Raw genomic sequence first — 19272 nt, forward strand, 5'->3', positions numbered from 1 at the left:
GTGTAGGTCGTCGCAGCTGCCGTTTCGTGGCCTGGAAGATATAATATTATAATAAATCGTTGTACGAGACGTGTCCGAAATAATAATTTGTGTATACGTCTCCGGTGAAATTTTACCGGATTTATATCGTCGGCATATAATCGTCACGGCCTACACAAAGAGCTTTCGGCGGTCGTCGGTATAGTCTTATCGAAAAGAAAATAATTATTATGATTCCACCCGTAAACGCTCTGTATAATATATAAAAACTATAATACCTACGTAGGTACATAATGATATGGTGGCCGAGCATAATGTTTTAGTTTCGATTTTCAATGAAAGTCACTTATAGCGATGAATTGAGGTTTCGAGATTTTCTTTTTTGTCGAACAATTGTAAAAATTACAAATAAAAGCTTCTCGATGTATGCATAATAATATTATATTATACATGAAATGATATACATAACATTCGTATTAAACGTTTACATTTATTAATAATAGCGCTTTTATGCGTCTTGTTTTTGCGATCGACCGAAATGCATTAATCAAAACTGTTACAGTTATACCTACATACTTAATAACCATCTAGTCTTATACAATAATATAGGTAGTTTATATTATATACCATGTCAGAATGTTCAATAGTCATTGATATTTTGTTCGAATTTCTCTAATAGAAATTAATAACAATTTCACTACCTATTATTATTTCTCTGTCACGAAAATTAATAAGCATTTTTTGTAATTGCATTTTAAATTATAATATAATTCGCATCAAATGCTTAATGCACTTAAGAAGAATATCATGTCAATAACACCTAGACAAAAATACGTTTTAGAAAATAAATCATGCTCTCATTAGATAAAGAAAATGGTAAAATTAAATGCCGAATTATAACTTACAGAATGGTAAATTGAAATCGTAAAATATAAATATTATAAATCGTATATTATGTAATGTTATATTCACATTAACGTACCAGCCACAGAATATTGATGTTTTATCATAGTGAAATTTCGGAAATGTGTAAAAATATTGTTAAACTAAAATCATTAATATACTTCAATCTATGAATATGAAAAATCTCATTTCTCGTACAACGAAAAGCGGCTATCTTCGACACGAAGGTCGGGTAATTAAATTTGTTTGGTTCGTTGCTTACGAGCTAGGAAGTATGAAAATATGATCATGTGTTAATATCTCTAGTTAGATCACCGGATGAGTCTTTAAGAAGAAAAAACTACTAGAACGAAGGTTCTACATCAGAATTTACGCCGTTCGTTTTATAATATAATACTTACCTAGATAATATTCTAATTTACTTTCTCGATTTAAGATTTGTATAATGCATCCTGAACTATTAATAAATTCCGGAAATAAATAACTATAGAACATTAATTAGGACCACGATTTTTTCATTTTATAACTTCAGAATGTCCTCCAAATAGCTATGCTTGAGGATCCATTAATGAACTAGTCGTGGGTATTTGAGTGTTTACATTATTCGATTCTATTCGAACGTACGCTAAATGCGTATACACAACGATTTGCATAAAAATAATTAGTTGATTAGTCGCTTCAAAAATCGACTGTGTATTATTTATCACCGTACAGATAATTTACCTGCATAAATCTCAAATTTTCAATCCAATATTGTAGCTGCAGGTATGTTAAGGTTACCTACATTATGGTCGGTTTTAAAAATTAAGAGGTACACCTATCATACTGTGCATTAGATCGTTATGGTATTTCAATAATATTAGGTGCTTCAGACACCACGATTCATAATATTATACATCCTGACAAATATGCCATAAAACGAAATAATAATACATAAGTACTCAACTTGACCTCAACTTTGTTATGACATTGATCGTACAATTAATGCTTGTAAAAATCATTAGTTGTCGATAGTGCTTCCAAAGTACATGTAATGGAATTTTTTGTAAAAATAAATTTTAAGTTATTGCTTAGAATTTTTCGTCTATGATAAAACTAAACCCAAAAAATATATTTTTTTAAATAATTATGAAATATTGTTTATTTTTTTATTAACATTTTATTCTGTGTGCAATTTAAACTGTGCGTGTTACCCTATAATGTATCTTTTTATTGTTTCACACTCTTATATGCGATTAGATAGAAATCTTAAAGGTTACGTATATGTATTTATATGATGTTGGATTTAATTTCCCATTAAACTTTCCAACTAACGTCTATGATGAATTTAAACCAACAAGCAGCTGGTCGTCTTTGGACATTATTGTAGGTAAAAGTTATTAATCCTACTCTACATATTATTATCATAAATTAATCCTGTTCCTTATAATTTGCTGTCATTCTTCTTTTTTTAGCGAAGATGACTAATATTATACTATTAATCTCGTATACACTCGTATAGAACATTTCATAGCTTTCAAATATTAAATATAATAATTACGGTACAATGCGGTTCCGCGGTCGGAATAATCTTCGGACCGCAAATAAACAATAGGAACCCGGAACAATTGTTCAACCCGAATGGAAAAAATTAGGTACGAACGGCTAATAATATCACTCATCATTTAATTACGCCGCCGTTCATAATTAATGTATTATGGTTTCGTGTACATTTTTTTCAACTTACCGATCCTTGAATTCCATGGCAAAAAATCTATGAAACTTTGCCTCCTGGTCCGGCCGTTCGTGTCGGCCTGAAACAATAAAACAAAATCAATCGATATAAAATCTTGAGTGTGTTATACAATTATATTAACGTCAACGCACAAAGGAAATGTATACTTTTATGTATTACAAATAATTTAATATAGATCACGGTCCGGTCGTAAGCGCACCACTTTCGCTGCAGTCCGATTCGATGGAAATTCAAATAAGGCGAGGACGACATATTATTGTTATGACGTAATTCGTACAGCTGTGTATGACACTTCTACGCATTGACCACATCGTGTTTTGTAGGCGCCTACAAGTTACAACACGACCACGAGAGCTGTTTTGGAGGCTTTGGGGGTGGAGGTACATATTGTGAACACACGCGGAGCACCTGACGTCACCGCGACCGTAGGATCGGTCCACCGTGACCAAAACTTTTATAGACGGATTTAAAAAGAAAACAGTTTTGATTCCCACATCTCCACCGAGTCACGCCATTCACGAATTTCGATATAATTATCGGTGTATTTCTTAGCGCCTCCTCAATGTTGACATCTGTGGCCACGAAATCGAGGGTATCCTGCATATCAGATACTACGACACTGGTTACTACGACACTGTCTTATGTATATAGGTATCATTGAACACGTGGACGTAACTTTTTAGCCGAAATGGGACGTTTTGGTTGAGGAGGTGGGTGGATGAGTGCGGTGTTGTGACTTAAACTCAGAAATTTACGATTTCCTGTCGTGTGCCGAGTAAAAAAATATCGAGTGGGCATGGCGTTTAACATTATTGCAGTTGACAGGCGTATAATAGTCAAAAAGGTGAAAACGAAATTAGAATAAGATTAATCCGTATATACAACTACGAAAGACAAAATGAATGTTATCGTCGCACTATTATAATATATTTATTTGTTATGAGCAACTCAATGATGTATGCGTTTACTGTGACCTATGCGACTTTACGAGAATAAAATATGACTGCAAAATCAACGGTGCAACCATAACGGCATACGCCTGTGCCCAATATATATAATAATGTAATTTTGTATTGTATTTTATAATCGAGAGAAATCGGCGGAGAAGCGCTAACGTCCGTACAAAGTTAGACCTCAAGTGTACACCTCTTAGACTCGCTGTATAGCGTCATAAATGCCATCATGTACGTTGTACGTAGTGCGTGTACACTATTGTTGTGACCAACGACCATACGTTTATTGTTTTATTCTCACTCTTATGTAATGCCGATGACCGTTTAGGACGTGATGTCTTATCGACGTGTCTTGCATATTTTTTTTTTTTTTTATTAAGCCCATTAACAAATATTTATTAATAATAATAATAGAATTGACGATCCGTTGGACATGATTATATTGTTTCTGACCAATAATACTTTATTCCACGTTTCTCTAATTATTGCAGTATTTGATTGGTCCCATAATGAAATTCTTTAAATCGAGCGAAATATTTTCGGATTAATGGAAATTACATTTTAAAACCAATACCATAATAATGTTAGTCGATATACTTCGTACGTCACACACGTATTCGAAATGTATTGATGACTGTTTACTATTTCGTAATTTATTATGATTTAATGTGAAATTGTATGCGGAAGAAAAACCGCACGAGAAAACGTTGAGTGCAAAGTATTATTAAATCGCGTGATACGAGTTCAAAATTTCTCTTACTGAAATTGGCATTTGTAAAGCGCCAAATACGATTGGTCTGGAATACTAAATAGCTATAAATTATGTGAACTTATTTTTAAAACAATAAACATAAATTTATATTATTCCCAACTTTTGATTGAATTTATTTTAATAAACGATTTGTAACGATAAAATGTTTCTACATTTTCAGCCATATACCATATAGGTAAGTACTGACAACTGTATAACTAATTGGAATATCATTTTTTTATACTATAATTTGCATTGTCTGGTACAATAATCGCCACTGGCTCAACTCAAGGGTGTTCGTGACTAGAAGATTTTAAACAACGATTATTATTTTCATAAACTGTGTACTAGATCAGAATTTATTGAATTTAAAAAATCGTGTGAAATAAATTAATAAAGATTATTGTAAATACTATGCAGACAACGCGATGAAACAAATCGATGACTGTTTCAGATAATATGATATCATTGGACTATAATAATCGTGCACTATACGCTTTAGTCCGGGTCAGTGGCGGATCTAAAAAAAAAGGCCCGGTCGGACATTTAAAATTGGGGCCCACGCCTCCCCTATTCCCTAATTATAATATCTTATTTAAAATGTTAAACAGGGTTGGGGGGAGAAGTATTTATATATTTAAAATTAATTCAAGAATACATACATAATAAAATACTTTAACTTATTTAATTTATGTTACCAACTCGTATAACAATCGAAAATTAATAATATTGTAAAACGTAAATATAAAATAAAACACTTATTTATAATACATAATATTTATTATAATTTATAATAATTCACTTTTATAACCTTTTCTAGCTTTTTTTTCTGAAAAAATTTTGATGGTAGATTGTAAATCTATTAATTCTGCTGTATCTCTTTCTATGTAAAGCATTGCATAATCATTAAGATAAATAAAGATAAGTAAAGATAATATAGGTTTATTTAATGAGAAGTCACTTGATGAATCCTGAACATTGGTTTGATGAATATTTAACTCAAATGAATCAGACGTACAGTTTATAAGTGAAGAAGATATATTTGAAACCGATTTACGAGTAGTTAATAAATTTTTTTTATCAACGTTTTGAGAAGCATCAGGTATTGTGATCGGAGAGCTTTCAAATTGATTAAAAAAATCCCCAAGTACTTTTTGTTTCTTGTCAGATTTACATTTTTCTAGTTCCCTTCTTTCTTTTTCTTTCCGTTTTAAACTTCCCGATTTGTGTTTATAATTTGAATTGTAAGGATTAGACATTTTTCAACTAAAGATAAAATAAAAATTATTAACATATTTATCTATCTACCTATCAATGTTTCATAAATTATATTTATACAACTAATATCAATAATCTAATAATTCTTATTATAAAAATACTAATTAATAATTTAATTAATAATACATACATTTTATAGTTTATAATAAGACGTGTTCTTCAATGATGTTTCGTACGTCGTAACCGCTCAATAAAAGAAATATAAATGGCAAATATAAAAGTAATTTGACATTATATAAATATAAGATAAAATATACATGGGTCGATAAACGTCGACGACAATCGATAAACGTCGACGACAATGGGAATTACCAGTTATTAGGTACTTTTAGCTCACTGCTATAATATCATAATATTCTGTATTATATAACAACTTTTAATAATATGGTTTATTATAGTATAATTATTTTAATACACTTATTTTTTTTATTTATTAAATCTAGTGTTATCCCTATTATTTTGGCCAAAGGGGCCCCTACGTCCGGGGCCCGGTCGGACGTGTCCAGGTTGCCCGGGTGTTAAATCCGCCACTGGTCCGGGTTACCTTAATATCGCAAGGAAATCTACAAATCTAATGAAAAATATTTCAACACACTATAATATGATTGTTTTGTACCGTGCGCATATGGAATAAGAAATTTAGCGTCTACTTGAAAATCGCAACACTTTCCCGGATATTTATATCATAATAATATATACAAATCATTGGCACGTGATGGGTATACGTATGGTTTTCATCGTTCTCACTCAATTTTCGTTTTTTAAACTATTTTATGACCACGTTATTACCTGTGTACGTTTATCATCGGAGAAATCGCGCAATGGTAAATTTTCGTTTTAAAATTTTAGTACTGCAATGCAAATTATTACATGCGATCCAATGATGTTTGTATATATATCTACAACGCACACGTACACTATAAACGTATTAGTGTCGGAGCCACGTACATGCAGCAGCAACACATATACCTACGTGATGTGCAGTTCACTACCGAATCCAACGCAATGAAATAAAATGTTAAGGTAATTTTTTTTTTATCACGGAAACGATTTTATTTTTCAATGAAAGGTTACTACCTTATTCATACGTAAACACTATTATGACGAGTACCTGTTAAGTACCTGTTTTCGGGATAGTGCCGTTCGCCGTACGCGGTACATAATAATGATAAATAATAATATACATGTCCGTGAAGCCGACCCTCCCGAATCATCGGGTCGATTCCAAATAGTGGCAAACGAGTGGAGCGAAAAGTCGCAAGATATTTGCGCCGATTTGGAGCCGACTACTCGCGGCGACCACTTGACGATCACTCGACGAAGATGTCGACCGCGGTTTAAAGTTTGAATTGCAGCAAAAATATTAGGTTGAAATTATTGCGTTATAAAATTATGTTAGCAAGAAAGTTGATCAATATTGGCAACTGACAATCAATAATTGTTTACTCCGGGAGGAGGATGCGGGGAAATTTCATGGGCATTAATAATCATGGCAAAACTTATTAAAAATATTTTAAATGTGTGTATTGTGAGTATTATAATATATGACGCGTAATTGCAAGTACCACCACTGGCCACCAGCGCGATGGGCACAAGTACCCACCTGTTGTGCACATACAATGATGATAATAATAATATGCTAAACTGCCATAATGATATGGATTGACGATATCTAAAAACGGTCGTCGACGGATTATGATGGGGCTCCTATACATGGACTATACTCGTTTCTTATACAATAATATGCAATTACGTGTGCGTATAATACGAGTATACGTGCACCACCTAATTATTGTCATTATAATAATTCGTATCATTATAATACTATTATTATTATCATCATCATCGTATACAGGTACCGGTGAAACGTGGTGGTCGTCGTCGGAGACGGCGGAGGCAGATCGATCGCTTTCGCGGGAATCTCCGCGGTCGTCCGCAATGTCAAGATCGCATGCACACTCGTACGTTTTATGCCCACACACACACACCCGTCGCACGTTACGATGACAAAACGGTAGAAAGTCGATTTGCATACGCCGCACGCGTTTCGTGCAGTAAATACCTCATGAGTCCGTTAATACTAGCTGACACTGCATCGCGCAGACAATGGACCGTCGTGGCACGCGACTTTCCGAAACGCGCCGCGCCCACCCCGTCCGTGTCGGTGCAGATGACATCTCATTCGCGGGTTAGTCCGAGTTGGAAAACCTTAAAATGTTATCGAATGAAAACCCCGCGAAAACACGATTATTGATTCCGTCTAATTGAAATCAGCAGCCGACGTTATAATATTATATGTTACCTAAATATCTAACATAATATATATATATGCATACAATAAATAGCTAAACAGTCCCCAAGAGAGACTTTACTGGCTTGGTCACCCCTCCCAAACTGTGCAATGTTGTATCGACTATGCGATAGTTCACGATCGAGCATAATATTATATTATATTATCATCGTGATCATATTTTGTTAAAAATGTTCGCGAAAGTACACTTTGTTTTATTTTATATTAACCGTTACCAGGTGCTATCCGATACAGTTGTGGCTGCTGTTAATAATACGCAATAAAGATGGTCCAATATATCCTTAAACAGCACCAAAATTCCTTGAAAGAAAAGAACCAAAAAAGTAATTTTGAAGAATCTATCATTTTATATGGGTACTTATTTTGTCATTATTTATTTTCTTTTAATATATTGTACCTATAGCCGTTTTACTATGTATAATTTCTTTTTCGAGTCATATAACTAGTTTAAAATTCTAAACTATAAGCACCTTGTCAGTTTTATAAATTACTTTTGGAAATTTAAAAACAAAAATACGTGAAGAATATTAAAATCTCACAATTACGTCCACGAGCTTTGATCTAAAACGTATAATAGTAAATATTATAAAATATTGTGCAGGACACGAGGTCATCAATTCTTTATTTGTACTCATCTGCTGATTACATTATATAATACGACAAAATGATGATGTGCATTGTCACACGATTTGACTGCAGCGCATTATAATAAACTGCATAATATGCAAGTCGGCGCCCGAAACAAAACAACACAACAACTACGGTTTATGGCGTACCCGCCTACGATTTTTGAGCGTTTCACGAACTCGACGACGATGATAATAATAATAATGATAATGACAAAAATGCTATAAATAACTATCTAAGCTCATTCGTGACCGCAGAACACAAGCATATACGGTATAATATATCGTACACCTATATACGGTCTATCTGCATCATGTACCGCGTAATACGACAGCAACGCGTGACCCTTACCACGGTTACCTACCTACCTCAACACCGCCGCCGCCGCCGCCGCCGCCGCCGTCGTAATAACAATATTACAATAATAATAATATCGAGCCCCAAACGCGCCGAGAAATAATAGAAAAAAAAATACAATATAATATAACATAATACTGCACATGATCGTGATGGGTATACCTGCGTCTGAGGTCCATATAGAATCGTTACTAGTCGAGACGTGCATCAATAAAGACGCACTCGCGATATAAATTATTATATTATTGTATATTATTATTGTATTATAATATATTATCATGTTGTAGTAATGGTTATATAGTGCGTGTATTACGTACATTGTAATTATATTATATACGTATATAGATCGTGTGAGAGGTTTCCGACGCGGTCGCTCCATAACCGCATGGTCTCCGACGATAAATCATCTGCTAATTAATGAAAGATGCTTGACGATAATATAATAATTTATATTGTACCTGCGTTCGAAACGACAGCATCAAGAGAAAAACTGACGCGCGACCACGGTTAAAAGACTATATTATTATTATTATTATTATTATTATTGTGGTTGTATAATACGATTAGGTAGCTATATAGTAACCATTATAATATAGCTATAGCGTTAAATTCCTTTCCGATTGTCATCAACTACAATACTAAATAGGCAAATATTACATATATAGTCGCGCGCACGTATGCATGTAGATGCCGACTATACAGCCTTTTACATCGTTATTATGATAAACAATGTATACGAAAAAAATATTATTAATAAACCGTTTTCATCGTCTCAGACGTCGTCTACTCCTCGTTATTGCCTCCTTTACATATACCTAGGTAAATGCGTACATGTAGTGTATAATGTAAAAATGTGATTTTAATTGGACCAAAACAAAATCTAAATACGAAATAATAACAAACTCGGCGCCGAACGTGCCTCAATTAACCGTACTAAACAATAATTGTTATGTTAAAAAACGAAAATTGTTAAAGCGGGGACCCGGTTGACATTGGACTCTCTGGTTAAAAGACTGTACGCACATGCATATTACGGCAGTTTGGTAAACAAATGGCGGAATTATTGTAATACGATAATTACCTAATCTGTGCAACGTAAATGGTCTTGACCTAAAATCCGGACAACTGTCTTTTTTATGAATGACCAAAAAAAAAAAAAATCTCGTAAATCCGCTGCACCGCGACGACCATTTATGGGCTTTTTATCTCGTACCTACAAGTCATTTCGTCTGTACGATTTGCATTTACGTCGTCGTCTGCAGTTGTCTCACGGTGAATATATACATATATATATATATATCATAATAAATAATAATGTGATAAAAAATTTGCATTTATCTCTTTACGCACTGCACACGAACCGTTATGACAATATTTTATTTCCGGACATCTGTGCCAATAACCGACGACGACTAACTGTATCTTATTATAGTACGTCCGAGATGCAATCGCGAATCGATGTTTTTTTTGTTCTAAACGTTTGCTTATGCGAAACGACAATAATAATAATTATTATTACTATCGACGACGACGACGACGACGACGACATTATAACAATATCGTATCTCACGTCCTGTGAACTTGCAGGGAAAGATGGAACGTCGCATCATGTATAATTATTATATTTTAATATCATGCAAATGCGGTAGGTATATAGGTAGGTATGTAAAAAACAATAGCTTCGGGTATTTCAATGGCACCGTTGTTATCGTATACGCCTATTCGATATATTATTATTGCCAGTATACTATCCATACAGACTGTCAAGTCGCAAACAATATCGTAATGAATTCGTTAGACGATGATCACCCGTATGGAGATCGTATTCCGAACCTATCGATACGCAGTTGTTGGCGCACACAAGATGAACGATGTACCTACATGATATACGTCCACGCTCGTTTCACAATCCAAATATTACTAATCCAAACGTTTTAAATGTAATTATTTATATTTTATTTGTGTCGTAATCGTTTTCGCATTATTTTCTTGGAAATAAAATGCGCGACAACCACTCTTTAACAGCGAGCGTAGGTGATGATTCAATTTGCGAATAAAATCTCATCGGTAATAAATATCGCTTGTCATGTTTTTTTCCCTTAGTCAAATTGACGATCGTCCATTAAAACCGAGCTAAATGCATACAGCATAATAATAATATAACACATTATAATATTTATATAATATAGGCGCGAGTTTCACAACGGGCAGCGGTTTGCGCCACAACACGTCAAAACACGCAGCAGTTAATGTGTCCGAGCAATTAAATTCCTTGTTAAAAACTAATTGCCCCCGCATAAAAAAACAGTATACTCTTGTAATTGATAACAACAATAGCGCCATTAAAATAAAACAAAATACATAATATACGCTAGTAAGTATTATACACAGAAGTCATTGACTATATAGGTACAGCACTTTTTTTTCCAACATTCTAAAATTTTAGTTGAATAAATTCCTTGGAACATTCGTATCTCTGTGTTACATCGTTTATGGTCCACTCGTGACCAAGGTCGGTCATCTAATGGCCCCCGCATTTTCGGCGAGCGGTGCAGGCTACATACCCAATACACATATTGTGACGGACTTGTCGTATTATTATTACAACTTGGCCGATAAACGGAGTAAACGTTACACCATAATAATAATAATGGCGCGTATGCGTTACATATTTTTTTTAAACGATTCAAAGCACTTTATTGTATTTTAATAAAAAAAAATATATAGGTATAATTATACGTGGGTCAACAACGACACACTGCAGGGATATAATGCGCATTAATAAACATTTTGAAAGCCTTGGCATCAAAAACACCATCTAAATCAAATTAAATTTCGGTTTCGTAATCCGAAGAATTTATTTTGAAAAATATGTACTTACATTTTTAATTCGAAAACAATATTCAATAGATGTACAGGTTATACCTATATGTAATAAATAATAATAACATCGTCGCAAGTTTCATATGCGATCAGATTAAAAAGGTTATCGGTAAATTGATTTACTGACAGACGACAGTGATTGAGTGATAATAGTAAAATGTTCGCAACGTCTCGGCGAACTGCTATCTGCACAATACGAAAATCGAATAAAACGCAATTCGAAAATTAAATTAACAAACCCAAATTCGCCTATATAACGTCGAACTCCACTTTTGGATGTACCCACCGGTACACCGAGCACGTCGTTAATAATAATAATAGATGTAACTAATACGATTTGAAAACAAATAATACAATAAAGAACACGCGGTTTTAGGTCAAGACCGTCTGGGTTAAGACTATCTGTGCGGCCAGGAATGTCCACACTTTGCGTAAAGCTGATCAGTAGTTTTGCTATTAATATTGTTTCGTCACACGCCGCAGCGGACTTGTACGAGATCATTATTATATAGGTGCGTTGGTGTCATTTCTTTTGTAAAATTATGAAGTCGTGACTGGTCTTCGCAAACGGTTGTCTCGATTTAAAAATATGTGCGACAGTAAAATAAAAATAAAAAAACTTGTGTTAGATTACTTGCGTAGAAGAGCCGTGTAAACAGCAAAGCAATAATACATTAATATATTATCATTATACTACGTTTCCGGATTGCCAAGAAGGTATTTGCACAACATCATGTTTAGAGCAATAAAACGATTTTCCTTCAAACGGCATACTATAATACGCTATACAGAACATGGACTGGATCGTCAAAACCTTATACCTGATGAAATTTATTTCACAATAATTTATATTATATGGCTTGAAAAGATGAGAAAAATATGTTCCATTGATCGTCGTTTAGTGCGTTTTAATGTTTTTGTAAACACGCTTCGTTTTTATTTATAATATTATTTCGAAAACAAAAGCTCTATAATAATATGAAGTGTTGCGTTTAAATCACTTTATTTTATTAATGTAGGTATATTGCATTATACCCGTATATAACACCAATGTGCGTTACTACGAAATCATTAAAAGACTAAAAAAAGGCTCAGTCTCGGGAGGCGCACATCTCATAACAGATTAAAAACAATAAATAAATTTGAATCTGAAAAGAACTAAAACACACGGCTGATAAACATTTTAAAGCCTTCGTATTATTATGTAATTTACGTGGTATATTTCTGGTGTTTTGTGAAAGAATCGAACACGCTCGATGTATACAATATTATGTCTCAATGTCACAATATTCAAAACGAATACAATAGGCACATGGATTTTTACTTACGTTCGAAAAAAAAATATGTGTAAGAAATTAGCATAAGTTTTTTCGTCAATCTAAGCGTGCCATTCAGAAATCAATACCTGTACAATATGCATTGTAGTCCTGCCATTTATGACTTTTGTGTACCTACCTATATAATATTCAAGTTTGAAAACGAACGACTTTGGCGCTATATATTACCTATATGGCTGTATATACCGAGGTATAACGACGAAATAACATGTAGGTAGTACGCGTTTACCAGTTTATGACGAATAGGAACTTGTAGGCAATGTGTGGTAATAATAAGACCCGATGAACCTATTACTGAGTATTGCTATACTGCACACGATATCGATTTTAACCATCACATATCGCACGCCGTACAATAATATTTTTATAGTGTATCACGATGGCGATAATATTATGATGGTTCTCACTTGACGCTTACTGCTATGGCATTAATCTATATTATCACTCGGACCCGACAGTTTAAGTATAAATATATTTTTATATTATTACTATACAATATAAGGCTTGTCCGTTTAACAACTGGCTGCTGCACTATAATTATCCAAGTAAATGTATGTGTCTTAAAAAAAACGTTTGTTCGATATTTGAAGTAAGCATGTTTGCAATAATAGATACGACAGAAAATTTAAAAAAAAAAATGATGAGTGTCTGTTGTTTCACAGTGTCTCTAAAGTATTTAAATTATTTTAACGACAACTATTATTTGTATGTCACAATCAGGGAAACATATGTTTCTACCTATCAGTATTTATTTGGATGAGCGAATACTTGAAATTTTGCAAGGGTGAAAAGTACACCGCAAAAGTTGTCCAGACTTCATTGCTCTACGCAAATTTATACTTTAAATGCTTATATATTCAGTGTTCGATATAAATACATTTGTAATATTTTTAGAATAATATTGTGCTTCTAATTGTTAATTAAAACATATAAACCTATAAATATAGGTTGCCATTGAAAAATCTCCGAACAAAAAAAAATAGATGGATAAAATAATCAAATGACTTGTAAAAATATGGGTGGTTGTATATCATATTATCTACTCCAAAAAGACAAACATATTTTATTCGAAAACATAAAATCTAATCATAAAACGATCGTTTAGCTTCAGTCACTATCCGGCTAAATAGATCACGCCTTGCAGTACCTACCTACTAGAACAATATTATTATTATGATATGGCGTACATCATTTTGAGCATAAATCATCTCTCGGACGACGCACTAAAACAGCACTTGAGGACGGTTCGCACGATGTTAACGATGACGTCTCGATGGACACCCGTCTATACAGACAGTGGGAAAGAAAATAAAATAAAACATCGAAAACGGTGAGCACAATGCAAAGTACATATTTGTTTTTCGCGATAATAGACTTATCACACGCGTCTCGTGGGTACGATATATTGTTCGTGTAATAATATATATTATTATTGTAATATACGTATATACGATAATAATTACGGGCTACGTCCGCGGCCGTCGTTTATAATATTATATACCTGTATTATGTGTGTATGTTATATAAATAATTAAAAAAACAAAAAACTCTATTTGGTCGGCGACGGTCGTGACGGCCCGCGGTGGAGACGCTGCTGGACCGCGGAGCGCTGTGGCAAGTTCAAGGTCGCCGCGGTCGTCGAAAAACACGCTGCGATAACCGTCGCGGCCGTCGACGTGTACACAACGAAAAAACGTCTCAAATGGACAGAGACGACCGATGACAGCCCCCCCCTCAACCCCCCCGAAGACAGCGAGTGGCGACACCAAATTATTATTATTATTATTATTACAAGCAACAGAATTATTACCAGTCGTCGGGCCCGTGTGTGGTTTTGAAAGAAATTATTGTACCACCTGTGTTTAATTTGTCTAATTGTATTACGTGTTAACTGATATTATTTACATAATATATTTAATTACCTCTTTTTAATTAATTCGTCGAGTTCGAAATTTACATAATATAATTTTTTATTACGTTTGAAAATAAATCGTTTGTTTCCACAGATCCGTTATTTTTTCTTCAAGACCTAGTTTTGCCCTTAAATAATTTTTGTGTAACACAATAAATTTGTCATCAATTTTCAGATTTCCATTATTATGTTCCTACCATAATGATTGTAATATAACTGAACTTTATACTTATTAAAGTACAGTACTGTATTTCATTGATTTTTCGAATCATTTTTAAACTTTTTTTAAAACTTGTTATCACTAACTCATTTCATATAAATATTATATTTTGTCATATGTTCAATGCACTGTGTACAGACACACAACATACAGTGTTCAAAGTATAGAGATTTTGACATTTTTTTAATGTTAAATTGTTATAAAATATAAAAAGATACCTGTATAAGTATACGCGAGCAAAACGAATAGCTTTTGATATGACTTAATTTGTCTTTACGATTATTGGACCGATAAAAGTTTTGCACCTGCTGAAATTTAACGGAATTACGCCAATGATGGCACCCATTTAAATGAACAAAAACACAGCTGATCCGAATTTAAATGCACGTGTCTTGCACTATTTATATCAGCAACTCATAGGGATGTTAAAAAGAGGCTACAAACGTCGAGTCTATCTATTCAAGTATAACTTTTATTGAACACGGCCCAGTGAAATCCCTGAGCATCGCATCATGTAGAGGACAATGAAACGTTCATTTTTGGGCGATTTAAGTCGCAAACACCGGGAAAAACCGACGAACTGCAACCGATATAGCTATGGCTGTCCTGTACATGAAAAGCAGCACAACACAATTCTATTGCAGTTTAATATTATTCTATTCTTATTATTATATTGTGATTGACAATGCGAAAACACGTCTCTCGGAAAACGCTCGGCGGCACTCGCGCTAGTGTATTATTCGCCGCCACCGCTGCTCCCTTTCACGCCGCGCCGCTGCTCCCAATGTCGCGCCGCTGCCGTTTGCCCTTGTCCGTCCGCGATGTTCGTTTCGTTTGTAAATATTATTGTGTACGCGTCTGATGAGTAACCCCGTCCGCGGTGTGTGCTCGTCCTCATGCAGTATTTAATAATAATAATAATAATAATAATAATATAATAGTATAACACCTAGTCATCCTCAGCAGCGATTTATGGGTTCTAATATCTTCCGCGTCGAGATTTATAAACGTAAATACGTACATCTGCCTGTGTATATAGCACACACACACACACACACACACACACACACACACATCAATAGCAATAATAATAATATAATTACGCCGTGATTGATGCGTTCGCGTCCGCGTTTGCAGTGCACGCGCATACACGTTCGTGTGTATGGTATATATAGGAAAGTATATAATAGGTATATATATAAATAGTAACTCGTCAGTCGTCGTTACACAGAATGGCACTTTCGTCGCTAGACAGTCATTACGTCTAATCCGGGCGAATTTACGTTTTTGAAGATATCGATTTACATTAATCGAAAAAAAAAATTAGGTACAGTACGCGATCGATATTTTTGTGGAAAAAAAGCCAACTCAATTTTTAATCGACCCGAGAATTGCACTGCTGCTCGAATTGTGCATTGTCGGAGCACTCCTCGTCGGATTTAAACGTCTGACGCTAGTCTATTCTGGAACCAGATTTTAGCGACCGGTTTTCGTTTCATTTAAGACAGCGAGATTTCGTTTTTTCGTTTTAAGTTGCAGTCGCGTGTGTAAATGAAGTGCGACAAAGGAAATTAAAACGTTTCCGTGAATCGACTCGGCCGCTGCAGTCATGACGTATAATTTTATGATGATCATTTTTAATATAACGGTTTCAATGATAATAATTTTCACTATTATAATCGTTTGGCTATTTGCCAGCTATAATACCTGTCTACTGATTTTTTCTTTTAAAATATGTAAGCTACTTTAATAATTATACATGCAAACTTTTTAGTACTCAAGTTTAGATAGGTAGATAGTTTTGTTTACTATTTTGTTATTATGTGTATAATAATAATTTCGAATATTTAAAATTAAATAATGTCTCTCTCTAATGAAGATAATTTGATCCCATTTTTATATTGTACGTATGATGATCACGTACATTTTACCGACATTTTAAAATTGTATATATTATACAAGAATTAATTAAATCAAAAATATTGAATGATAATATATATAGCATTATAGCAATTTTGTGAATATGTGACTAGACAAAATGGAGTAAAATATGTTTATTCAAAATAGCTTAGGCGTGTATCACTTATAATAGTTATATATTATTATCAGTCTTAGGTAATATGGAACTTTTTGAATAAATAAAATTATTAACATTTTGAGCATACTCGTATATAATGATCCGAATTAAGCGTAGATACATGTACTGATCTTGCAAAAATCATTTAAAAATAAGTCAATAAACCAATGGATAACTATCACTTTAGTAATAGGTACATGGAGATTTTTTTTTTAATCAATAAATGCGTCCAACTAGTTAGCTTTAAAAAAGTATGTTAATTTATTTATTTTAATTTATAAATTTATTATAAATAGCTAAATATATTATTTTCCATCAGAAATCACGTAAATATTTGAAGCGTTACCTAGAAAATTAAGTACCATAACGTTGACGTTACCCCGAAATACCAAATTTTTTTATTACTATAGTCCTCCTAATACTGGTTATATACTATTAAAGTAAATACAATTTTTAAAACATCATATTATTACCGATGTGTCATAAAATATCGGAAAATATTATACGATTCTTTTCAAAAAATGTCTATACTGTACATTATATAAGTTCAAAATAATATGTTCAATACGATTATGACGATACCAACGATGCGTTTAAAATATATAATATTATAATTTATAATATTTTGCAGAATATAAGTGAATATAGGTACTGCGGTGAACTTACCGAAGAGGCGGGCGTGTAGATGACGGCGGCGGCGCACAGAAGAAGCACCGCGTACTTCATGACTTCCATATAATATACTCTGTCGAATCCACTGGCAAAAAGTTTTTTGTTTTTTTTTAATGATAGAAAAAAAAATTAAGAGATACGAGAATGGGAAAACCGTATGAAAAATGTATTATTGTTGTTTTAGTGTTCGGGAAAAATGTACGACGACGTACACTTCGTTATCGGATGGATGGCAATTAAATTACAATAATATAATAAACTGTGTTCGCGTCTACATATAATATCTGATTAGTGCGCGTGTGTGTACGACTTGGGAGCGCAACAACGATAGTGAGAGTGAACCGACGGTCACTTTCGATGTGCCGCCGTAGCCGGGCCGCCGCCGTACGAAGAGGAGGCGCTTGCAGTTGTGTGTGTGTGTGTGTGTGTGTGTGTTTCAGTATGTGTGTGTGTGTGTGTGTGTGTGTGTGTGTGTGTGTGTGTGTGCGGTGTGCTCGGCCGTTCGCAATTACGTAACCCCGACCGGCCAGCGGAGCCGAGGATACCGCGTTTGTTATACATGTATATTTTCGTTCTCCGGTTCGTTGTGACTTTCGGACCTATCGTGGTTGTCCATAATGTATTTACAAGTATTCGTTTGATATTAATATAGTTACGCCAAACAATATAACATGAGATGATATGAAGAAATCTTTGAATACAATCATATTGACTATGATGATTAACAAATGTTATATGTATATTAAAGTCTTTTTTTTCTATTCGGATTAAGAGTTCAACTCCTAAGGTCTACATAACCCTGGTACTGTGTGGGAGATAACGGTTGGTCGGAACACATTTGCATGTGTGGTAAGGATGTGTTGCTAAGAACCCGGGTGGTCACCCATCCGAGTGTCGGAACGTGAGCTAAGAGCGTTGCCGCAGATCGAGAGTACGACCGCGCCTCACCAATTCCACATACTATTATAATACTGTGTGAATATTATTTTTCTCGTTTTATCATAATAAATACCTATATCTTCATGCACGAGGAAACATGTATCGCTCCTCGGGGTGTATACATACCTTTATATATAATAGCACCTTTATAGGTATTAGTCATGATAAACAGCTGAAACGCACATAGTTAGGTATTATAACGACGTAAACATTTGTAAACCCACTTAAAAATATAATATGCTAATCGCATAAACATTCAACATATTTTGAGATGATTAATAATTTTTCCCTGTTCAATATGGACAGTAACAAATACCTAAAAGTTAGATCAACTATAG

The 19272-nt window shown here is 33.9% G+C and overlaps 2 protein-coding genes across 2 annotated transcripts in view; both read right to left on the minus strand.

Annotated features, from left to right (window-relative positions):
- Positions 1-18356, minus strand: part of LOC111034102 (peroxidase-like) — a 44553-nt gene extending 26197 nt beyond the window's left edge. The window contains exons 1-2 of the mRNA XM_022315136.1: positions 17990-18356; positions 2609-2675 (exon numbers count right to left, since the gene is read on the minus strand). Of these exons, the coding sequence (XP_022170828.1) occupies positions 2609-2675; positions 17990-18058 (136 nt within the window). The 5' untranslated portion in view covers positions 18059-18356. The remainder of the gene's footprint in view (positions 1-2608; positions 2676-17989) is intronic.
- Positions 5100-5912, minus strand: LOC111034105. The gene is made up of 2 exons (XM_022315141.1): positions 5730-5912; positions 5100-5587 (listed from the first exon to the last, which is right to left on the minus strand). The coding sequence occupies exon 2, from the start codon at positions 5578-5580 to the stop codon at positions 5110-5112; it is 471 nt and encodes a 156-aa protein (XP_022170833.1). The 5' UTR covers positions 5581-5587; positions 5730-5912; the 3' UTR covers positions 5100-5109.
- Positions 18357-19272: the final 916 nt, after the last annotated feature.

This window comes from Myzus persicae, unplaced genomic scaffold, assembly GCF_001856785.1.
Source record: "Myzus persicae strain clone G006 unplaced genomic scaffold, MPER_G0061.0, whole genome shotgun sequence".
NCBI lineage: Eukaryota > Metazoa > Arthropoda > Insecta > Hemiptera > Aphididae > Myzus > Myzus persicae.

Bases quoted from the DNA above. Each gene is read 5' to 3' on its own strand.
- LOC111034105 (XM_022315141.1), bottom strand. From the start codon at position 5,580: ATGTCTAATCCTTACAATTCAAATTATAAACACAAATCGGGAAGTTTA.